Source organism: Lactuca virosa, chromosome 1 (assembly GCF_052849685.1).
Source record: "Lactuca virosa cultivar CGN04683 chromosome 1, Lactuca_virosa_CGN04683_v6, whole genome shotgun sequence".
NCBI lineage: Eukaryota > Viridiplantae > Streptophyta > Magnoliopsida > Asterales > Asteraceae > Lactuca > Lactuca virosa.
In genome coordinates, this window is record NC_136426.1 from 103,409,625 (window position 1) to 103,434,965 (window position 25,341).

Here is a 25,341-nt window from a genome sequence, read left to right on the forward strand (position 1 = left end):
CGCTAGCAAGGGGAAGAGCTCGGGATGATGGCATGGCACACACCACAACTTCAGTTTATCCTGGGAGTTCACTCTGATAGTTTGATATGATTTGACACATTTTCTGATTTGATACATTGATTATAACTTTTTGAGATACACGTTCCATGATTTTATGATATGACATTTGATGTTGTGATTTTTAGTAATGTTGAAACAAAAATTTTTGGGTCGTATTTTTGGGTTGTTACAATATCGTACCCCTTTATTTGTTGGGTTTGACACGCCTAACATTTATAACACCTCATGTAATGTGGAGTAATAATGTTTTCTTACTCTAACACATTTGGAATTGGAAGTTGTGATGTTTTGGTTAAAACAAAGGATGAACTAAGACCAATTCCATGAAGTGTTTCTTGTCGGGAATCCACACTAAATTTTGAATATTTGTCTTAGCTCATATGTCAAGAAGTCAGTGGGAGTCTTATTGATCTTGAAAGTTTCAAGAGTCAATCGACAATAAAGCTTTTAGTTATCACTAGCACACGACCTGAGGTTGACAACCTATCGTGTTAAGTAGACACATTCTTGTTTTTGTGCATCTTCCAGTTGAGTTAGCAATACTTATGAGTTCTATGGTTCTCATTTGACTGCAAAAGACAAAGCACGTTGGTCAGTCAAAGTGCATTGATCAATATGGGTGAGCTGCTTAACAACACAAAAGCACTGGTAGGCCCTTGTGCTACCAGAGGGCAAGAAATTAAGAATAAGTGAGGTTCAGTTCATGAATGGAAAGCTAAATTTGAATTTGGTTTTGTCCTAAACCTTATCTTATGATTATAGGTTGGATTCACATGAATAGGAATGTATGCACCATAAAATCTAGGTGGCAAAAGGTTTCGCTCTAGTTTATGAGAATAGTTATGAGGAAACGCTTTTGCTAGTAGATTTTAAAGATCTGATAATGATCAACATGGTTACTGGTTATGCTAATTGCGTTCTCAAATTCATAATATGATTACGACATCCCTCTTCATATTTCGAATTGTGAGAAATGGCAAGGAGTTTTTTGAACTTTCAAGCCATATATCTATAAGTTTTGAAAGGATTTAAGGATTTAAACACACATGTAAGCTATCCAATGAAAGATGTATAAGCTTAATAAGTCTAGTTGGAGACTTATCGAAGCATCGCATATCAGAAATCTGCACTTTAGTAAGAAAAGTAAAAAATATTGATTTCTAGAAGTCCAGTTGATTTCTGGGTACATGTCAAAGCTAGTGGGAGAATAATTGTTATGCTAGTAGGACCACAATTGTTATGATAATTTTTGCAAGTTGGCAATACTTTTAGGAAATAAAGTTTTCAATTTGCAAGTTGCAAAGTTTGGGAGATGTTTCTCTATGATAGACTCAAGGGAGAGGGCATTCATACTTTGTTTCAAATCTAAAAGTTTAGATTGAAGGTTTTAATAGAACTTAGTCTTGGACATATATGAATATCATGTTGAAATGATTCAACATAGGAAATTTGATATATGAAAATATTATAGCAAGAGATACAAGGTCTTTATGTAATACATAATGAATTGATTCCCATGTGCTTCGGATATAGGATCGATTTCATATGCTATAATATTCAGTTGTTCTGATTTTTCCAGATGCCTTGGGCATTGAGAGGGAAAAAGGACTAGAACTTTGTGTGACTAAAGTTGTTAAACAGCTGTTAAGAATATTTTGAGGTTTACCAAAAGAATTGGTTGCTTGTAGACAGTTGAAAGTATAATATTGTTTGGAAGGACCATAGTGACATGTTTTTTGATTAGGATGATTCTTGGTCAAAATTGATGGTCATATGGGAATATGGAAATGTTTCCATAGTGGAAGTTGATTATTAAAACCTACATGAAAGTTGGAAAGTTTAATGCAAGAAATGTGTTCAAGGAGTGTACCTTGAATTTGAGACTTCATTACTATGATATTGTCTTCAGTAACAAAGTTCCAATGGAACGTTTTGTAATATCGTTGGCTAAGTCTCTGTGACTTTGAAGCCTCGGTATCACAGAAGGGCATTGCATGTAAGGTTGAAATTTTAACACGTTTTAGTAGTGACAAAAATTTGGAATTGTAAAATGAGCATCATTGGAATAGTGTCCAATCGATTTGTTCACAAATAAAGGACCATAGAGAGGCATAATATGCATGTTCATAACATGGCATGAATGATTTTTAATTCAAGTGGTTAGTTGATTACTCGAAAAATTATACAAGGAATAAAGTATAATTAATATGGTGATTAAATAATAAGAGTTTTATTTATATTCAATAGTTTTGAGACAATAGTTAATTATGTTATTATTGTGTTTCATTTTGCATGTTTTACTTCCTAAATAATTTGATTAGTCGAAATTCCACAGTCAATCATACTTTTGGAAGTAATTAGCGAATTAAGACTGTTATGAACTGGATTGTAGATTGTCTAAAGAGTTTTAGACATAGCAATAGTTTTGCTGCAATGTTCATGAGTACTTCATAATGAGGATTTTAAGTATTAGATAAACCCACGCTCAGATAATTACCTCATGAATTTTATCATGAGTAATTCTGAGACGATAATATCTTATATTCTTGAAACGAAGATATATCAGTTGTGGTTTACAAGTTAGTGCATTGATAATATGTAAATGCATTAGTAACTTGATGTTATAAAACGTATTTTTGTGCATAATTTGATGAGTAAATAGTGCAAGCATATAAGTCAAATTTATTTGTTCCTTTTGCCCTAACGGGAAAAGCGATATCTTTGGGCCCCTCGATGAATTGGTGTTGACTTATAAGTGCTAGGCCTAGCCAAGACTAAATTGATGTGTTCGATTAGAAGTCTTATGTCTTCATCACAAATCAGAAATCGGGAAACAAAACTTGTACAAAGAGATTGAATATAATCCGTGTCTCATGTCCTTACGATATCTTGTAGAACGGAGGGATATTTGATCACTTATCTTAGGACACTTAACTGACTGGGTCAGAGTTTGACAACAGCTTTTGGAAGCTACAATTTGTTGATCAGTTTAGAAGTTATACTGACAATTATAGTTATTAAACTTATCCAAGTGGGAGACTGTTGGATTAAGTGTCTAAGCTCATAACTAAAATTGGTATATACTTGAATTGATAGTAGCACAGTCCTTTTGGGTTGCCCTCAAACCTAGCAATTGAATATGATGACTTTTAGAGAGAGATAGAGAGAGATTAATTTATTATGTGAATAATAAATTAAATAAATGGTTTATTAATGTATTATGAAAATAATATATTAATTATAAATCATATCATTTAATTACTAATTAATCAGAAATTAATTGTAATTAATTAAAAGTACAAGCACTGTTTTGTTATTTGTTAATAGTTGAGAAAGGAAGGCTCTAGAACCCCTTGGAGGAGGTGGACGAAAATCTCTAGGGAATCCCTAGAAGATTTCGTCCATGGCCCCTTGGACAAGGGGTTATGGGCTACTTGGTCACCAAGCAAAGGATCCAAGGGATTTCCCTTTAACCCTAGCTTTGGCACCAAGTTTCCTCAACTATATAAGAAGTCCCAAGCCCCCTAATTTCATCCATGCATTCCCTCTAAGAGCCTTGGAAGAAATCTTGGCTCTCTTTTCCTCTCTCTATAGTTTTCCTCTTGCTAGTTTGGGTGTGATTCCATTAGAGGCACGCCACTAGTGGTGCTTGCTTCCAAGAGATCAACAAGTAGGTGTTCATTGTTATTTGCTACAATAACAATCAATGTATGTAATCCTTAACTATAATTTGGTATTTTCGAAAATAGCCTAGTGTTCTTAGGGGTTCCTTTTGATGTTCATAGTTATAGATTCAATAGAGAAAACATAGATCTTTATTAGGGTTGCATGCACACTTAAGAGTTTAAGTTTATTTGTTTTGCATAAAACCTATCAAATGAAAGGTATGGTGTTGACCTGGAGAAGAGAGAATGTGGATGTAGAGGTTGGCAATTGACATGAATTCCTTGTGTACATGCCATATGTGCCATATATTCTTTGAATTTTGATTCATAGGAATATGTTGCAAAGTGGTTTACTAAATTTGCATTTCTCAGGACATATAAGTATACCATACATCCCATGAATGATAGTACCTTGTGGCCCACATGCCTAATGTTCACCAGATACTACCTCATATTAGGAGGAGGTTACCTGGTAGGCCATGTGTGAAAAGAAAAAGAGAACAAGCAGAAAATGAACTCAGTGGGAATACAAGACATACTATAAGCAGGGTAGGTTTTCAACACAGATGTACAATTTGTAATGAAACTGGACACAACAAAGCTACATGTCCAATGAGGGGTCCTTCAGAAACAGGTCTAAGTAAGGCAAGAAAGAAGAGTAATGCAAAAAACTATCCTTCACAAGCAGGTCCAAGCACTCCAGCTCCAAGTACTCCAACACACGTGAATCAAGACCCTATGACTCAAGAGCCTGTGATTCAAGAGAATGTCCCTGTGAATCAAGAGCATGTGAATCAAGATCCTGTAAATGAAGTACCTGTCAACCAAGATCCCGTGAATCTAATACTTGTTAACCAAGTGCATGTGAATCTTGGTGTTAGAGTGCCTAAGAGTCTTGGTGTTAGAGCAAGTAAGCGTTCAGAGAGAATAAACAAGATACAAATCAGTAAGCAGGTTGTTCGAAAGGATGGCAAAGGAGTGACTGAGGACAACCGAGTTACTTTAGAATGATTAGGGTACAATTTGCGTGTTTTGTTGAACACCAGAAGCGAATATAGCAACATTAGAACCCAAAATTTAGAAAACACATACTTGAAAATAAAGTGCCTCCTAAACAGGTGTGCTGATCGACTTTGATGGGCGTTTGAGTTAAACGTTGTGTGCTTAGAAACGCATAAATGCACTGTAGATGGAAGCAGAGAAGAAGGGTTTATATAGATGTTGAGGCGTCACATGAGAAACGACGATAAAAAGGATTAATTCGACGTGATGATAAGTTGTGTCATTTTGAGGGTGGGTTACGTGGAGGCATTAGAACAGGCTAAATTGGTTCTAGGAGGCATGAAAAAAATAAGCCTTATATATATATATATATATATATATATATATATATATATATATATAAAATGAATATGGTTATTTTGGTGATTATTCATAAACAAACATTGATAGGGGTAAAAAGCCTAATATTAAGGATCAAAATTGGAAGTATGAGTTTAGTTGAGGGATTAAAAATGCCAGTTCTATAAACACGAATATAAAGCGTTCTGGGCTTCCGTACCATCGAGTGAATCGGTTTCCCGGTTGGCTTTGCGACATTCTCCGATTCAGTGGACCTTCATCATCCTGCCGAAAGCCCCTCCACAAAATGAGGTAAATTGTTTGATGAGTTTTATTTCCTTCAAATTTTAGTACAAAAGCAGATTAGTTTTAGCCGATTGACATCCCTATTCAAATTTCCACTCCGTTGGAGTCAAAATTGTTGATAAAACCCTTTTACATGATTTCAAATTGGTGCCATATTTCCTCGAAATTATCGCAATGATGCAACATCAGTACATCGATCATTGCTTTTTACGACTCGTTCATTGGAATAAACAGGAGATTAGGTTATGAATTTGTCGAGTTCGAAGCTGACATGAACTTTATGACAATTTAGAGGAAGCATCATTGATCTATTGAGTCTGTATGTAGTTACAGATCTTAAAGCTTAGGGACTTGACTATGTCGCTAATCCAGGTTTATCGAGACATGGCAGATGTTTCATGTCAATGGCATGAACTTGAATGCAATCATAGCCTACTTCTGTATGCTTTATATCTTCATAAGTCCTCCATTGAGAAACTTAATATCAAATTGTTCTGACTACCTGACTTTTGTTAATTGCTTATGTTTACTTTTAACTTATGCAACTGTGTAGAAGCCATCCGGAGGTTCTTTGGGCTCAGAGGGCAGACAAAGTTTACCTGACCATAGCCCTAACCAATGCAAAAGACATTGCAGTTAAATGTGAGCCCCATGGATTATTCAACTTCTCTGCCATTGGAGCAAATGATGAAAACTATGAAGTCAGTTTGGAACTTTATGGAAACATCCTACCTGAGGTGATCACCAAGCTTTCTTAATCCCCATTTGTTTCATTTCTTAGAAGTTACTCCATCTCCCTTAGCTCCCTTTCTATATATGCATACATATTTAAATTTTTTCTAAATTTGTTCAACAGGGCTGCAAAACCCAAATGGGGTTGAGGAATATACTGTGCACTATTCAGAAAGAGGAGAAAGGTTGGTGGAAACGTCTCTTGAAATCTGATCAAAAACCTGCTCCGTATATAAAGGTTGATTGGAATAGATGGTGTGATGAGGATGAAGAATCAGTTAAAGGTAAGTTCATATATATATTGTTGTGCTTTTCGATCTTTATTCATTGTTTAAAATAAAGTTGTTTGTTTTAATAAACGTTAAAATATAAATGTTTTTGCACTTTGCAGGTAGTGATGATGACGACTTGAAGGTATGATCAGCTATCTCCCTAGCTAGTGTTTATTTTCTCACTTTAGAAAGAAAAAGTCAAGTTTAGATTTAGACCTTATGTAATTTAATCATAGTAAATGTTAACATTGCAAGAAAAGTGATTCTGTTTTATATTTTTATAGCAACTCATTAGATACTGGGACCCAATAACCGGACTTGAGCATCTAATAGTTCTGTTTATTATCCACTGCAGTATGCCAGTGATGATGATGGAAGCAGTGGCGATGACGGAATGCTATGTGAGTTAATAACAAAATATTTGAGCTGTTAAAAACATCATTGCTCCAAAAATAAAGTAAGCAACTGAAATGTTTTGGTCACAAATATCATTAAAATAAAGATATATTGTAAACAAAACGTTCTGGTTGCTTAGTAATATTTGTGACTCGTTTATGGCATTAATCCATATTTTATTTATCTACTTTCCATTTTCTTATAACAAAGTAAAAGATTATTTTTATAAATTGGTATGATTTTGTTTGTAGATCTTCCGGACTTGGAAAAGGTGAGAGGAATCTAGAGAGAGAGGATAAAACCTGAGAAGTAAGTTGGTGGCCAGAGCCAGAGCCCACTGCTTGTCAAATCACACTGTTTGTTGAGTTGAAGGTAGGATTTGTGGCTCCCTTTTGTGGCCTGGACTTTGACTTGGTCCACTTTCATACTTTTGCAACGTCTAGGCTTACAAATTACAATATCAATCAAACGTTATCCTGAAATTTAACCCCATATTATTGTGAGACTATTTTCCTCAAAAAATTTACTATTTACAAAACCTTCTCAAAAGCTTTTTACCATTGATAAGGCTCGAGCTTGGCTCGTGCTAGGGCTTGGCTTGTTTAAATTGATAGGGCTGGAGCTCGGATCGTGAATGATTGAACAGGCTATGGCTCAACTCGTTTAAAAGTAAAAAAATAAATAAAAGGACTCCTAAATGACACATTTTAGTAAATGTAAAAAAGTTGAGTCGGTTAAAACACTTTTCCATGATCATGCTCTCATTTTTGTGATTATCTCTATTGTGTGAAGTTTCTTATTTAATTATAACTAATAATCAAGCAAATAAAGGATAGCATAAATTACACGAATGGTCCTTATGATTTGGGATAATTTGCGAGTTTAGTGCCTAATCCTTTTTTTTTAACTCGGGCAGTCCCCATAGTATGTTTTTATTGCGTCTTTGGTCCCTCCCATATATAAAGACTTTTTTGCCCTTAATGTTTTGTTAACTCTTTTTAATTATTTGTTTATTATTTTTAAATTTTAAAATATAAAATAAATAAAAATACTCCCTCCCCTTTTTTTCCCCAACCCTTAAGATCTCTTCCCCGATGATCGCTATCAATTTTCCGACAAGAGACCCCACCCTATTGACTACCAAGTGAGCTTTCTTCCTCTCATCATCTCTTCAGACTTCTCCGTTCAAGAATCTCAAATGACAACCTCTTGCTGCCACAGTGCCACCCACTACCTTGCACCGTTTTGGATTTTCGACATCTATCATTATTCATTGTTCCTCTGAATATCCAACGTTTGAAACCTTGCAATGACACATCGAGGCCTCGGATGAACTCAACGATCACCCACTATGACTGACTCCATCGTTTGACAAAACTCACAGTAGAACACATGACTAAAGAATTTAGAAAATGTAGAAAAACCCCACAACTTGAACCCATAAAATATGCAACATAAAAAAACCCATAAAAACACCATTTGAATCCAGAAAACTTTCAACTTAACAAATCTACAAATTAAAACCAAAATGAAGATGAGAGTGTTAATCTGCAACTTGCATCTAGATTTTAGCCATTTAGGTCACCACGGTTAGAGAGGACGATTTATGTACCAATGTTTTGGAGTCCCAAATCATCAGGAAGTGGAAGAGGATTGAAGTCCATGATTTGGAACCTAGATCATCGCTGAAGAAGGGTGAGATGATCGAGTGGGAACGGAGAAAGCTTATCGGAGAAGAAGTGGAGAAAAAGTATAGGGAGAGGGGTGGTTGTCGGGGTTGGGGGTGTGTGGTACCGGTAGTGGTCACATGGTTTAGGACTTTTAGAGTTTGTCAATAAGAAGGGTAAATGGGGCCCATTTTATTTAGTTTCTAAAATTAATAACAAATAAATAATAAAAAATATTAAAAGAAATGATAAAGGTAAAAAAGTCTTTTATGTGTAAGGCCGGTCGGTGTCATATCATACCCATCATGCTTTTTAAGTGTCACATTATTTTTTACCACACCACATAAAATTGATAGGTATCATACCATTCTTTACCACACCCAACACAATACACATTTTTATGCAAGAAGTACAACATTTAAAGAAATGCATTTTTTTTCGGTGCGTCAAATCCATACCACAGACCAACTTCACTGCATTTCTTTTTTGCCCCTCGGTGCGGTGTTTACCGCATACTGCAGTATACCACGGTATGCGGTAAGAGGCGCACCACATTGTCTAATAGGGACCAAATGCACAACAAATTAAAGTTTAAAGGATCGTCTCAGTGAAAAAAAATTAGAGACTAAACACGCAAACTACCACAAACCACATAGACAATCCGTGTGATATGTTCTTGAAAAGTAACAACTATCATCACTTCCCCTCATCTACACAATACATTGCCTAATTCTCAATTTCTCACTTAATAACCAACAGTCAAAATAGACAATGCGGTGCGCAGAAGTTGACGAAGTAGTTGACGACTAAATAGGGATGGATGAGATATTTGATGACATAGTAGTTGACGAAGCACCTACCAATGTACCTTATAGCCAAGAAACTCAAAAAAAGTAATACTTTTGCTTTCTGTTGGGACGTATTTTGTTAGCACCACATGTTTTTACAGTGTAACACCTAGGGAAACTATTACATCCACTTTTATGCTTTGTTCAATGTATAACCAATGGAAACTGTTATAATTACTTTTGTTCTGATAAATATTCAATGCTTTGTTCTACATGGACAAAGTTTGTGTTGTTTTATGTTTATTTATCAGATTCTGTTTTGCTACATGCATTTTGACACATATATTATGCTTACTAAAAGTGACCACATTTTGTTTTGCCAAAAAAGAACAAAACCATAATTCCATTCCATTAAAAAGTGATTACATTACATTAGATTCCATTCCATTCATAAGACAACACATTCCGTTCCATTAAAAAATGATTACATTACATATGATTCCATTCCATTCAAAATACTTTACAGTCATTCCGTTCAAAATACATTACATCAAATTCTGTTTAACCACATTACATCAAAAGACCACAAAAGACAAGAATTACATCAAAGCCCTTAATTAATAATCTTCCAAAAAAAGAACAAACACAAGAAAAAAAAACAACCAATTTCATTTCTTCGGTTTTTGTTGAAACTTGGACTTCATATCATCTTTAAATTTCGATTTCCACACTGCAATATTGTTTTCTACTTTTCTTCATGTTTTTTTTTTTTTGCTAATTTTCAACTTCTGAAATTCTAGAAGAGAGAATTTTGTACCACCAAATGGCAAGTACATGTTCAATCCACTCAAAAAGAAATCACACTTTGACCCACTTTTAGACAGATAATTTGGACACCTTAAAAACCTCCGTCTTGGGTTCAACATCGTCCAAGATGTTTCGTTTTCTTGAGGGTAAACCACAATCACACATAATACAAGGGTTGTAATGAGCTTGAACCTCCACATTAGGGTTGGAAAAATAAGAACTTGATTACATTCTTGCATAAAATCGTTACATGGCTGCTAAAAATATGGAAATCACAATGTTGATCTTGGAAAACTTTTATGGTCGTTGAGGAGAGATGCGTTAGTTTTTGGACGCTGATATTCTAGTTAGGGCACCGAAAAATATCTATAAAGGGACCAAAGCAATGTTGCTTAAGACAAGTCATCATGCCAACGTGGCTACATAACCGGGAGAACAGGCTAAATCCGATTGAAATTATGTTTTAAACACAATAACAAAAAGTTCCTTATATTTTTACAACTTTTGTAAGTTTAATGGTATAATAAAAACACTTTTGGATAGCTGGTTACACTTATTTGTCATTTTCCCAATGTCTCATTTTGATCCTTTAACAATGTATCATAGGTAATGTTGGTTAAAATTTAGAATAGATGTTATAAAAGACCAACAAACTATTTCATTTTTCCATTTCTAGTCATTTAACCTGTTTTTATCCAATTTAATGAATTTTTCAAAATGGAGGTGATTCTTCCACATAATATACAATATCCTTGTAGTTATCATACAAATCAACAAAATATACATTTTGTCCCTTTGTAGTCCCTTTAACCAATTATTATATGTAATAACGGCTAAACTTTAGGAAAATGTTATAAATGACCAACAAATTATTTCATTTGTTCACTTGTAGTCACTCAAGTTCTTTTTATCCACTTTCAGGTAACAAACTTCCTAGCTTCATCTCATTTTAGCCACTTTAATTTAACCGGCAAATTAAAGTCTATAACACTTTAATTAAATCATTAAAAAATACCATGTAAGACGGTTAAAAACTATAGTCTAAAAAGAACTAATGATTTTTTTTAGAATTCTCATAATTGAAAATAAAACAAAATTAATTTAAAACTATAAACGGACAAATATAAATTTTTGTTGGTTCTTATTATATCTTTCTCTAAAGTTTAACCATGATTATCCATGGGTTAAAGAGATAAATAAAACAATTTTGGAAAGTTTATTAGCTAAAACATACTTCAATAAGTTAAGTGACTAAAAATAAAAAAAAATTGAATCATTTTCAGTTTTATTTTTACTTTTTAAAACTCCGACTAAAACTACAAACTTATTATAAAAATTATATAGAAGTTCAACCCAAACACTTAGTCTAATTAACAATACTATATTAAGGCCGTATGATTTAACTCAATCTCGAGTTTTAACAAGTTTGTCCGAAGACTTACTCCATTGGCAACCAGATGCTTGGTCGGTTGCCATAAAAGACATGAAAAAATAATCTAAAACCCACGACAGGTTTGTTCCACCAAACATCCTGTCGCCCTTTTCTTTTTTTTCTTTTTTATAATTCTTTTTAGTTAAACATTATTTTGTAATTAATTTCATTTTATTTTTATTAAAAGAAAGTACACAAAATATACTAAAATACATAAAATAATATTGATAGATTTTAAGATTTTTTAATATATTTTTTTATATTGCCTATATAATCTTAAAAAAAAGGATTATAAACTTAATAAAAGAAAATTAAAAAATTAGTTTATAAAATTGAATAAAATATAATAAAAAAATTATGTTATAAACTCATGTAACGCCCGTAGATCAGGGCTAGTCAATTTAGAGACGATAAACATCAAAAATGACTTTTTGATGGAAGATTATTTAGAAGGATTAATCTTAACTAAGTTATAGTATATGTTACAAGGATTCCGTACATATAAAGAACACCGAAATCCGAGTTATAACGAAGAAGTTATGACCTGTCGAAGTTTCGCGAAAGAACCGGCACGACACAGCGCGACGTAAATAGTGAATTTACGTTAGAGCGATATTTGGCCTTAGCAATCTAAATGAAAGTCGTAGAATACGTTAAACCGCGAGCGTGCATAAAAAGAACGTCTAAATCTGACTTCGTATGAGGAAGTTATGATTTTTCGAAGTTTCGGCTTAGCAGTGTACAGCCCGAAGTTCGAATATGAGATCGAGCGATATTTAGCCGAAACAATCTAAATGAGAATTGAAGATCTCATCGATAGTAGTGCAACGACGGAAAGACAGACGAAAACGGACGTCAGACGAAGGAGTTATGAGTTTATAGCGGAGTTTTCCTGTCCCGGCCTACTAAAAATAATATAAAAATAATATAATAAAAATAAAGTCAAAATTAGCCGACGGAGTCTAAATGAAAGTTGTAGATCTTGTTTTTACCTACGCGTCGATATAAAGAACGTCGAAAGCGGAGTTCGTATACGAAATTTATGAATTTCTGAAGTTCGGGGCGCGAAACCCCAAATCTGTCAGAGACCACGACGTGGCATGGCTTCTGACGCCTTCTGGAGCCTGACAGAGCAAGTGGACGATGACGCATGCAATGACGACCAAGCCCACGACGTGGAAGAAGTGCCCACAATGTGGAAAATGAGAAATTTGCCCTATAAATAGAAATCAAGGGTCAGCCGAGTTTGGTTGCTCGTTCTCTCATCTCTCACCCGTATTGCATCTATTTACGTGCAAAGAAATACCCCCGAAGCCCCGATATCATCCCGAGACCCGAAGTGAGTCCCGACGCTCCGAAGATCCCGAGAAGAAAAGAGTTTCCGAGCCGAAGCTCTGTCCGCGAGAAACCCGGTGTGTGAAGATATCCCGGTTTCACCGAAGAGTTACTACTTCTACAAGCCGTAGTGCCGTCCGATCATCTTCTGATCAAGTGAGTGTGTAGTTACTTTCTTCTAACACATAAATACGAAGTATTTGCTATGAAATACGTGCTATGTGTTTATATATTGTTTGTTTATTTGAGATGGGTGGAATGAATGTTTTATATCGGTTTTTAAATGATTAAAGCTGTATGTGTATTTTATATCTACAAGATAAATGTTGGGTAGAACATGGGTAGATGAAATAGTTGGTGTGAGATGAAAGATGTTATGAGTGAACCCTGGCGACGATGTGACTTCGTGCCTATTAGATAAACCCTGGCGACGATGTGACTTCGTGCCTATTAGATAAACCCTGGCGACTATGGAGTTAGCGCCTGTTAAGTGAACCTTGGTGACTATGGAGTTAGTGCCTGTTACGTGAACCTTGGTGACTATGGAGTTAGCGCCTGATAGCTATGGATTTAGTACCTGATAGATAAACTTTGGCAACAATGGACTTTGTGCCAATTCCTTAGGTCAATCCTTAGGAACGAATGAATAAATGATAGTTGATTCTTAGGGTAAAACCTTAAGAAATAAAGAAGATAATGGGGATGGGTAATTGGGTTGATTGTTTGATGATTAAATATAATAATTATATTATTGTGGGTTGAAAACCCTATATGCTCACCAGGCTCCCAAGCCTGACCCACTCAGTTTTCTTTGCATTACAGGTAATGGCACAAGAGTATAAGTTGGTGGACTTGACGAGAGATTTTGGATTATAGATCAGTAGTTATAAATATTTGTTGTAAGGTCTATTTTATACTGTTTATGCTTTTGGTCTGTATCGGAACATGACATCCCGAGGTTTTATTATTCAATGATAATACATTTCTTTAAGAAGTGCTTTGATAAATTCTTATCATATTTTGTTTTGGGAACAAATTCCGCATCAGTTTTCTTTAAACGATTACTCTGATTTTAAAACAAAGCATAAACAAATCGGTTTTTTCTGGCCGTGAAATTGGGGATGTCACAGTTGGTATCAGAGCATTAGTTTAAGCAAACTAGGAATTTGTAGGATTTCTAGACTTAAACTTAGAATGCTAAGCGATGATTGTGAGATGAGTGTCTACCATATTTTAAGACACGAGCACTAGTATATTTTAGGAAACTTGCCTAAAATGCTTTTATGTGCTAAATGTTATATGTTTGTCATATATGATATTATTTGTTCGGATCTATGGTCTGTTGCCGACCAGATCTGGAAACCTTATGTGTTTAGGATTCTAAGCGTATGAATACGCGATTAGAACTAGCATGTAAACGTTTCAGAGTGATAAGGAGATTTATATATCTATCGTAAATAAAGCTTTCTTATCTTAAATTCTCTCCCGGTACACCGAACGTCTGCTTGGGTGTACAAAACGTTATGGTGAAGACTCGTAGAGAATTGAGTAAATGGAGGAAATAGAAGGCTTATGATAGTGAATGACATCTATCGGAAGATATCGTAAGAGTGGTATCTTGCCTTTAGAATATGTCTGATAAAATAACGGAACGTTTAGAGGAGTACGGTACGTCTGAAGTACACCTTCGATTGGCAGGATGATGGAACGATTGGTGTAATTCTTGAAGTTGTCCCATCGTCTGGAATTTCCATCACCAACCGAGTTGAAGTAGAATTGATGATTGAAGATACGCATGGAAGAAGTCATAGTAGAGTCTAGGAGAATTTTTATGATTAATTGGACACATTCGTATGTGTTAAACTGTTTTGTGATTTTAGGACTTGGGGACTGCGGGACAATACTTGGGACTAGTATGAGTAGGTGTGAATAGTAGTAGAGATCTATACTGCTGGAAGCACAGGACTCACGCTTGGATCAGGGAAAGTCACAAGGTTACCAAGAAGCTAGTGATTGGTCTCGTTTTATTCAAGTATGTCGTTACCATTGTTTCGGTAGTGACTAAGAAGATGATTGATATTCTGACCCTAGCGGTCATATCAAATTGAGTCCGACTACGATGAGTTTGTTACGTGGTTCATAGAACCAAGTTCGAGGTAGCATCTGACTCAAGTCATAAGATTGAAATCAATGCGATCGATAGCATCGCGCTCGTTGTTAAGGAAGCTTGTAGCTAGAAATGCTACATGTAAAAATGTGATTATATCACATTAGAATATGAAGGAAGGTATATTCCATTCTGGAATTTGACTCTAAGAGACTTGAGTCTAAGCGTTGCATCATACGATGAGAGGTCATTAGAACACGACCCATCGGTCTGTTACAATAGATAAAGGAAAGTATTTGTCCTAAGAAGAAGAAGGAGTCCACAATAAGGACTTATTTTGTAACTTGAAGGTTATGATTGAAAGTCCAACATAGTACGAAAAGCAGATGCAAGATTGAACATCGTCTGCAGTCAAGAAGCCCTAGAATTAGATACTCCTTTTTCTTTTTTATATTTCATTTATTTTATAAAAAAATAGACTTGATATTACTTTTAAAAATAAATAAAATATAATAAGAACATAAAATAAAATTCTCTACAAAATGAGTATAATGTTGATATATTTTTTGATAATTTTTTAAAAATAAAATAGAAGATTGGGTTGGGTTGCTAATGTGGATAAAAGTTCATGGTTAGTTAGGTTGTGTATGTGGAAGATAGAAAAAAAGATTTTTTAATAAATATTTGGGTTGGGTTGAGAATGAAGGTAGTCTAAGATCATGGTTGTAGTTCACGGATATATCACCAATTTAGATTTTCTTTTTTAAATAGTTTTTGGTGGGCCTTCATCAAACCCCACCAATGAGGATAGTCTTACCTAGCACAAACCAAACAAAACTCCTTTACTTAAACACAAACCAAATAGATCCCTTACTTAAAAGGGTTATTTTCATAAAAGAACCTACATTTTGATTTTTTTTCTTTTTAGACCTAAAACTTTTTTCTTTTCCGAAAAAGACCTAACTTTTAGCTTTGACTTGTTATTTTAGACCCTAACAAGTAAATTAAGTATTTTTATTTCATAAAAGACCCTATATTTTATACTTTTTTCCAATCTAGACCTAAAATGTTTTTTATTTCAAGACTAATTGTATAAAAACATGATTATATCCTTTTAGTTTAAAAATAGACATCGATTTAAACAATGTAATTATTATGCCTACATTTATTTATGATTGGAAAATTCTTTTTCCACGTATATTTATAAAAAAAAGACCCTATATTTTGTTACTTTTTTCCATTTTAGACCTAAAATGTTTTTTTTTTCAAAATAAACTCAACTTTAAAATTGGTTATAATCTTCAAGACCAAATATATAAGGTACTTCTTGACTATACTGAAAAAGAAAGTATACATGTATACACAAAAAAATGTTATCTGATCTATTATCTTTTGAGCGAATATAACCTAGAAGAATTACAAAATTTTATTTTTTTCTAAAAGATATAATTAAACTTTATCTTGGATATATATATATATATATATATATATATATATATATATATATATATATATATATATATATATATATATATATATATATATATATATATATTATATCATTAAACTTGATACATTGTTTATAAAAAATGTTATTATTACCGCTAATAAAAAGTTCGATGTTAATTTGATGTTTTTTGGTAACATAGACAATACATGGCTAAGATGAATCTTTTAGCATAATAACAACTTTTTTATTTGTAGAAAAAAACAATATACCATGTAATTTAATAAACTGTATACAAAATAAGATTTTGCAATTTTAAACAAAACTTGAATTTGATATATCTAAACAAAACTATTATGAATGTTTAGGATTAATATTTTTATGTATGTATTTGATATAGTTATACCATATTATTCAATAACGGGCTAATGCTACAAAATATTCTATGGCTTTGGTTTAGGAGTATGATAGTTAGTTCGTTTGTTAACTGTTCCAAAAAAATTGATTAAAAAATTCAACCAAAAAAATAATATAGAAAAGTGAGAGAGGGAAATATGTCCAAACTCACGAAATAAGTATAATAGACAAACTAAAAAAAAATATTTTGTATACAGTTTTGTTAAATTACCTGGTATGTTTATTTCCTACAAATAAAAAAAAATGTTATTATGCTAAAAGATTCTTCCTAGCCATGTATTATCCATGTTACAAAAAAATATCAAATTAACATCGAACTTTTTATTAGCAGTAATAATAACATTTTTTATAAATAATATATCAAGTTTAATGATATAATATATATCCAAGATATATCTTTTAGACAAAAATAAAATTTTGCAATTCTTCTAGGTTATATTCGTTCAAAAGATAATAGATCAGATAATATTTTTTAGTGTATACATGTGTACTTTTTTTTTCGGCGTAATAAAAAAGTACCTTATATATTTGGTCTTGAAGATTATAACCAATTTTAAAGTTGAGTTTATTTTGAAAAAAAAAACATTTTAGGTCTAAAACGGAAAAAACTACAAAATATAGGGTCTTTTTTTATAAATATACATGGACAAAGAATTTTACAATCATAAATAAATGTAGGCATAATAACTATATTGTTTAAATCGATATATATTTTTAAACTAAAGGATATAATCACGTTTTTTATATTTTAGGTCTAAACTGGAAAAAAATACAAAATGTTGGGTCTTTTATGAAATAAAAATACTTAATTTACCTATTAGGGTCTAAAGTAACAAGTAAAAGGTAAAAGTTTGGTCTTTTTCGAAAAAGAAAAAACTTTTAGGTCTAAAAAGAAAAAAAATCAAAATGTAGGGTCTTTTATGGAAATAACCCTACTTAAAACACAAACCAAATCTTCTATGCAAAGCAGTTCCTGTTTACAAAAATTAACAAATTTAAACCAAAATAACATACCTTCCTTCTTTATTTAAGTCCCATTTTCTTATTCCAGTCTCATTTTAACATGACATTTTTTATCGATCTCCTAATTTACAGCTACTGAAAATGAAAGATATTACAACACAACTCCACTATTAACAATAAGATCCGTATACACTAAATCAAATCAGACCAAACTACTTTTATACATAACTAAATCTCTTTGAAGTTTTCATCCTTCAAACCGGACTACTAACTATAAGGTTCCAGTTACGATCTCTTTCAGTTTTAAATTCGATTTTTGCACACACTTCCGAACCTTTACAACATCTCCGATTCGCTGATTCTCTTCAAACAACATAACAACACCGCTTACTCCCTAGTCCACTTTGGTCGCCTTAGGAATCTCTTCAACCTTATCCACAATTTCAACAGGAACAACCGGAATGGAATCCCACCATCCCTGTAATCTCCGATTCCCCATATCATTCTTCCTCTTCCTCATACCCTTCCCCAACTTCGATGTCACTCCAAACATCACCACCACAACCGCCATAATCATAAACTTAACAGGAACCACCGCCAACACAATCGCACACCCCGTCATTCCCGTAATCACCATATCCGTGTGCTTCAACAAACCATCAAACAGCAACAAAAAAATAAAATATAAATTTATAACACTCATAAGTAGTAACTGAATAAGAATCGAGTTTAATAATTACCTTGGGGGCATTGGACAACAGTATTGACCAAATTTTCAATATCGAGATGTTTGTCGATTGCATGATGTTGTATACTGTGTTGAGTCCGTGTTGTGCTGATACTATGCTTTCCATTGTTGTTTGATCAGAAGCTGTGCACACTACAAATTTGGTTTTCTTGCCTATTTCATGTTTTCTTGCCCAAATCATCTTTGAAACTACCCACATTATGAATGCTGCCATAGCTATTCCAACCCACTCTCTGAAACCACAATCAACTTTTAATTTTTCTTAGTTTGTATTCATTCAGAACTTGATTTGATTCGATGAGGGAGGAGTGACTTACTTGTAAATAACTAGAAGAGTGATTCCGATCACTGTTAGGGTTATTGCTGGTCTTTCCCATTGTATGATCTCTTTAAACCATGGCAATGCACCTTTCAATGGTTTCACCAGCTCCTGCACACAATAATATGTAGATGAAGTGGCGAGATGGGATTCGCTTGTAAATTCTAGGGTTAAACATGGTAATCGAGTATTTTTAACAAGGAAAAGTTGGGAATTGGATTTCAAAGGGTAGTCGGGTATTTGAAACCAAATTCGATTGGAATGGAATTGAATTCCAATTCCAGCCAAACCCTGTGAATCTAGGGAACCAAACGCACTGTTCAATGGAATAAACATGCGATTGAAACGGAATGGAATAAACATGCGATTGGAGCGAAATGGAATAAACATGCGATTGGAATGAAATTGAATTCAATTGTCGCCAAATCCAACAAAATCCGTAAATAAGAAGCACAATTGGAATGAAATTGAATTTCAATTCCGACTGGACTCCACAAAAAGTCGAAAACCAACAAACCAAACACCCCTTTGTTTTCAAAGAGAGGCGTACCATTAATACAAGCGCACTATTGCCAATTCCTTCATCTTTCAACTCATCAGCCTTAGCTTTTGCAATATTGATCTCTTTTGCTTCCTCTCTCACTTGTTCAACAGCTGTTTCCAACGATTCTAGATTGTCTGGTCTGTTATTTGCAATTCCCGTTTCTTTTTCTGTGTGCTGAGTACAACCTTGGGAGACATTTAAGTTGCGAAGTACAGATGTAGCACTACATGGGTGCCCAATGTCCACCGTTTTCAAACTTTCAGCAACTTCTTGTAGCACATTACTCCCTGTAGGCAGCTCATCGAACAAAAGAAAAATAAGAAAACTTTTCGGATCAGGAGGAGAAATTCTAAGCATTTCTCTCGCTGCATGGAGTCTTATGATCCCCATTATAGTCCTCGCATGCATCTCCCATTTTTGTAGGGGTGATTCCACTTTAAATTTTGCTAAAAATTTATGCAGTAGCATGATTTCCTTCACAATAGCAAGCCAATGGTCACGTCTCGTTGAACTCGTCATCTCTGGAAACTCGATTTCAACACTCTCTTCCCTAAAAAACTCCAAAAAAGGTCAAATCAAGTCAAGAAAGATAAAACCAGATATGAAGTATCGAAATGGTAATCTTACAGCTCAGAAGACTCGTATATGATGGCTTTGTCGAAAAGAGGAGCACCCAATGGGCCTGTGGATGCTGGTTTTATTGACTGTTCTATGTCCTTCGATAGATCAAGTTTGAATGCGTCTTCATAAGAAATGATTCCCGAGGTCTCAAAGTAGAGAGCGTAGTTCGTTAATGTGAGCCTACCTAGAGATTAGAGAACCCGTTGATAAGCGATGATGTTTCGAAAAGAAAAAAAAAGGGGGAAATGAAGACGAATTAATTAATTACCAGGCCAACTTTGTCCTCCGATATGGCGGATGACTCTTTGTGAACTTGCAGTTCCTTCAACGTGGAGTATGTACTCGTCATCTGCCATGACCACGTTCTTCGGTGTTGCTTGGTTTTGCAAATGCTTTATGCATCTATAAAAAGACCAAATATTTTATTCAGAAAGAAAGGGGAGCAGATTGTATGTAGAAGGATATATATATATATATATATATATATATATATATATATATATATATATATATATATATATATATAAAATAAGATTGAAAATGATTACTTGTCGATTTCTTTAATGAATATGTCGTAGGCAGGGAAATGTAAACGGTTTGCTGTGGATATCGTTAGCGTCTCGAAAGTGAATCTTCCATTAACGAAATCGGCGACTAAAGGAACTGATGATGCCAACCACACGAATGCATCATCTCCGACACTTGGTTCATTATCAACCTACAGCATATCAAAAATTCAGAATACCAACTCACCAGATTATTATTGTTTAAACACTAGATGAAAGTAAAAAATTGCTGTACAAGCAATGGCATGATGTCTGAGTAGAACAGAGAGATGTCATCCTGCTCATTTGTCGATTTGACAGTTTCAGGTATTTCCCTCATGTCTTCTTTCTCCTTGGCCACATACTCCTGAATGCAAAATGAGCAATTGAAGATTTGCCAGTGTGTTTTAGAACGAATCGTTACTATTTTAAGGAATGATATGGTTAATAAGCAACGGGATTAATAACACGAATGCTAATTCACTATTACACTGATCTTGTTATAAGATTAAATGATAAGGTATCAGAAGTTTTTGGAAAATTGAGCATGATTTTGCCCCCAAAGTATAACGAATTAAACAATAATAAGAATAAAAATGAAAATCATGATTCATGCGTACCCTATGAGACTCTTCATGGGCAGAACTAGGTGTTTCCCAAGCAAGCATCATGTCGAAGGTGAACCGATTGAAAGTTCCTTCCGTAATCGCTTCTTCGAGGTTCCTGCAGATTTCGTTGAGCACCTTAGCGGCACAATACTCCATTAATTTCCTCGAGTATCCTCCCATATCCGGCTTCCATACGCTCTCGAATTCTCCCACTAATTCGTTCACTGACCTCTCCAATCTCCTGCAAACAAGTCCAGCTCTACATCAAAATTAAATTTCGATCTATTTCCTCAGGTAATCAGTAAATTACATACACAGCACATCGCTGAAGAACGCTGTTAGCAATGGTAGATAGATGTTTCTTCTTATCCATAGTAATCTTATATATTGTTCAAGTTCTTACATGAGCAAATTTGCTTTTATAGGTCTCGATCTCGTCAAATTGGCGCGTAGGAACAAACTTGATGTGGATGAGTGAGTTCTGCGCATTGTCCATGGAAGTGATACGTGGCGGACATGCATGAATAGAGTGGGTGCATTCTGGCATCTCCTTCCATTCTTATGCGTGACGTCATGATACTCGAGTATGGGCGGTAATATGTATCAAACTTTGTTTTTCAGAGTGCATCGGTTTTATAACCCAAAAAAATTATCATCCCTTCATCGCATCATCTTTTAACATAATTTCATTTTTATATATTAAAAAAAAATCGATTGGTTTTGTTTTTCTTTAACTAACTTCTGTTGAGCTACGTTACCAGGATAACGAGATATGTCATAATCAGATGTTGTTTGATTCGTAGATATTGCTGAAAAATTAGAATTGAAATTGGAAAAAAAATACGTGGGAATATGAATCAAATTTCATGTGCTGTTTGATTGGTAGGAAATGAAATTGGAATTAATTCCAGATTCTTTTCTGTTCACAGAAAATAAAATTGTAGTTCATGTAAAATGACATAATTGTCATTTTGTCTGTTTTGCTTAATTTTATTTTGTTTTATAAGTTATATGTAAACATATATTAAATAAATTATTAAAATTGTAAAATTTTAATTTATTGATTGAACATCCATGTCAACATTACGAAAATCATGTTAATAAACATCATAACTTAAAGTCATTCCACTTTGCAGCATAATGACGTTACCAAAAAACATAACAATATTTTGATACATCCCTATCAAATGCGAATTAACATCCTAATAAACATCCCAAAAGAACTTAAAAATCCAAAATACGAATTAACATCATAATAAACATCCTAATTAATAATACTACCATTCCAAAATGTATTTGACCCAAACATCTCTATCACCTTCTTCAATTTGCCAAAAGTATTGTACGTCTATAGGATCACTTCTTATCTTGGTCAAAGCTTTGAACTTTTCGACTTGACTTAATGAATTCATCTTTAAAATCTCCGTAGGAATCTTTTCACTCGGTTAAAATAGGTCAGGACATTTTCATGTTCATAAAAATTCATATAATATAAGAGTATAATGTGATTTCCAACACGTAAATATCATATAGAGAGTGTATGTAATATTCAGCAAGTAATGTAAACATCACAAATTCTTTTTTCAGAGATGTTGCTGTTAAAAAAAAAAGAGATAACAAGACATGAATTGATTTTCACGGCATGAAAATGACCAGGATTGATTTTCACAGCAAGAAAGTAATCACGATCGATTTTCACAGCAAGAAAGTAATCAGGAAACGATTTTCACAACAACAAAATAAACAAGAATCGATTGTCAAAAGCTTATTATTTTGATTCTCACATTCTCAGTCACATTTGATTGTCAAGAAAATTAACACATTCGATTTTCACAGCAAGGAAACAACGAGAAGTCGATGGGTTCAACCAACGATTAAGACATATAAGAGAGGAAAGAACGAGAATGATAGAGAACAAGAGTGATAAAGAACGAGATGAAGAACTAACCTGGCACAATGAAGAAGACGAAGCCTGGGCTTGGTGTCGGCTGTGAAAAGAATGACGTGATAATAGGGTTTGGTTTATTGGGTCGATTTTGTTAAAAATAAAAGGGGCAAAATGGTAATCTTTTATTTTCCTTGTTGCTAAGGAATTGATTCCGTTAAGTGGTAGAAGGAATGTATTGTCCACCATTTGAGGGAAAGTTTTTCATTTAGGAATCCTTTTCCATCCTTTAAACTCCAACCAAATGCAGGAAATAGAGGGAATTGGAATCCTTTTCCCTTGAATTTCATTCTAATCCTGCCAACCAAATGCAACCTTAGAAGTGGGAATGATATTCACCTGTTAGGGGACGAAGTCATGAAAAAAAAGGGGGAGGTACTCCTGGTACCCCCAAGACACCCGCTTCCTCTCTCTCTCTCTCTCTCTCTCTCTCTCTCTCTCTCTCTTGTACCATGTGCTTTATGATTTGTATTTTAGGTGTTTTGTATTTTTTTAATTTAGTGAGTTGAAAAAGATAATATTTTCATGTATTGTGGGTTGGGAAAGATGGAAGTGAGAAGAATTAAAGAGAAAATTTGATGTTGAGCTGATGTGACAGTGAATTGAATGGGTTGGGAAGGAAGGACTCCCTCCTCCCTTAAGGGGACAGAGTCGTGGTAAAAAGAAGGGAGGTACCCCTGGTACCTCCAAGACACCACTCCCTCCTCAGTGGGTTGGGAGGGTTGGGAGTAGTAGGTTGTTTTTCTGGTTTCACTAAACCGCTTCCTCCTCTTCTTCCTCTCTCTCTCTCTCTCTCTCTCTCTCTCTCTCTCTTCCTTTTTCTCTTATACCATGTGCTTTAATACTTGTACTTTAGTTGTTTTGTATTTTTTGTTTTTAATTTAGTGGGTTGAGTGTGTTAATAAATATAAGATTTCCATGTGTTGTGTGTTGGGAAAGATGGAAGAGAGGTGAGAGAGAAAATATGATGTAGAGTTGATGTGGCAGTGGGTTGAGTGGATTGGAAGGGAATGACTCATCCCTCCCTTAGGGAAGAGGGAGTGACTCGGCTTCACAAGGATTGAGTTGGAGGTACCGGGGTACCTTCAAGAGCTACCATGTGATACCGTTCATTTCCTCTCTTCAATAGGTTGATGAATCCGAACATAACCCCTCTTTCTAATCTCTCTCTCTCTCTCTCACTTTTTCTCTTGTACCATAGGCTTAAGAAATTGTACCTTATGTTGTTTTGTATTTTTTAATTGAATGAGTTGAATGAGTTGGAAAATATGTTATTTCTATGTGTTGTGGGTTGAGAAAGATAGTTGAAAAATAAGAGAGAGAAAACTGATATGGAGATGATGTGATAGTGGGTTGGAAAAGATATTATTTTCAAGATTTTACTTTACTTTTTTTTTAAATAAAACTTTTTCCCAATACAAATAAACTATTCTCATTTACTACCATATATAAATTGTCTATATCCATTATCAAATATATGTTTATTACATATAAACTAAGAAAACAATTAAGAATTTAAAGCCTTGTAATTAAATTTATGTTTATTTATTATTGAGTAAATATTAATCATGGTTGTCAAAATCGCGATCCTGATCGTACGATCGTACGATCCTAGGTATGAAAAACGATCCGGATCGTATTTGGGGTAGGATTGCAGGTAGGATCGTAGGATCGAGATCCGATCCGATCCTACCTTCCCTTATTTTTTTTTTTTTTTTGCAAATGAATTTTTTTTAATGCTTTATGTCTTTTACTCTTTACCAATTTACCATTTATCATTTTGTTTTGTGACTTATGACTAATATTTTGAAGTTTTTATAACTTTTTAACAAAAATTGAATGTTTGAAATATTTTTCATGATTAAAGTTATAAATTAAAATTAAAATTTATTTTGTGGGATCTTAGGGTCCCGATCCCGATCTTACGATCCCGATCTTGCAAACCTAAAAACGATCGTAGGTAGGATCTTGATCTTGACAACCTTGATATTAATATTTAATATTTAATATATATATATATATATATATATATGTTAAAATAGATAAAGTAATTGTTGATATGGTAAGGAAAGACCACTTTTGAAAGATTATGATATTATATTGATGTAGAAAAATTATAAAAACTATAAGATCAAGACAAGATGAGGGACATCCAGGTAAACCGGCTAATTCATTAACAATCGGTCAATTTTATGAATCCCCGTTTTAAAAACCGGTTTGTTAAATCTGATTATTTTTCATTGTGCAGAAAAAATAATTAGAGGGGCCATTTTAAG

General features: G+C 33.8%; 2 protein-coding genes across 3 annotated transcripts; one reads left to right on the top strand and one right to left on the bottom strand.

The window, feature by feature from the left end:
• Window positions 1-5,258: 5,258 nt before the first annotated feature.
• LOC145154343 (HSP20-like chaperones superfamily protein) lies at window positions 5,259-7,321 on the top strand. 2 transcript variants are annotated; one of them, XM_079075533.1, is made up of 6 exons: window positions 5,259-5,378; window positions 5,926-6,109; window positions 6,229-6,388; window positions 6,496-6,518; window positions 6,732-6,777; window positions 7,024-7,321. In XM_079075533.1, exons 1-6 carry the CDS (start codon window positions 5,374-5,376, stop codon window positions 7,056-7,058), a joined length of 453 nt encoding a protein of 150 aa, XP_078931659.1. In that variant the 5' UTR covers window positions 5,259-5,373; the 3' UTR covers window positions 7,059-7,321. The 2 variants fall into 2 exon arrangements, with proteins under 2 accessions (XP_078931659.1, XP_078931660.1); XM_079075534.1 differs by having other exon boundaries at window positions 5,929-6,109.
• Window positions 7,322-17,886: 10,565 nt separating this feature from the next.
• Window positions 17,887-21,493, bottom strand: LOC145105957 (uncharacterized). Its single transcript, XM_079043022.1, has 10 exons — window positions 21,435-21,493; window positions 21,133-21,361; window positions 20,769-20,879; window positions 20,516-20,685; window positions 20,236-20,369; window positions 19,974-20,151; window positions 19,353-19,896; window positions 18,801-18,913; window positions 18,476-18,716; window positions 17,887-18,381 (listed from the first exon to the last, which is right to left on the bottom strand). Exons 1-10 carry the CDS (start codon window positions 21,491-21,493, stop codon window positions 18,130-18,132), a joined length of 2,031 nt encoding a protein of 676 aa, XP_078899148.1. The 3' UTR covers window positions 17,887-18,129.
• Window positions 21,494-25,341: the final 3,848 nt, after the last annotated feature.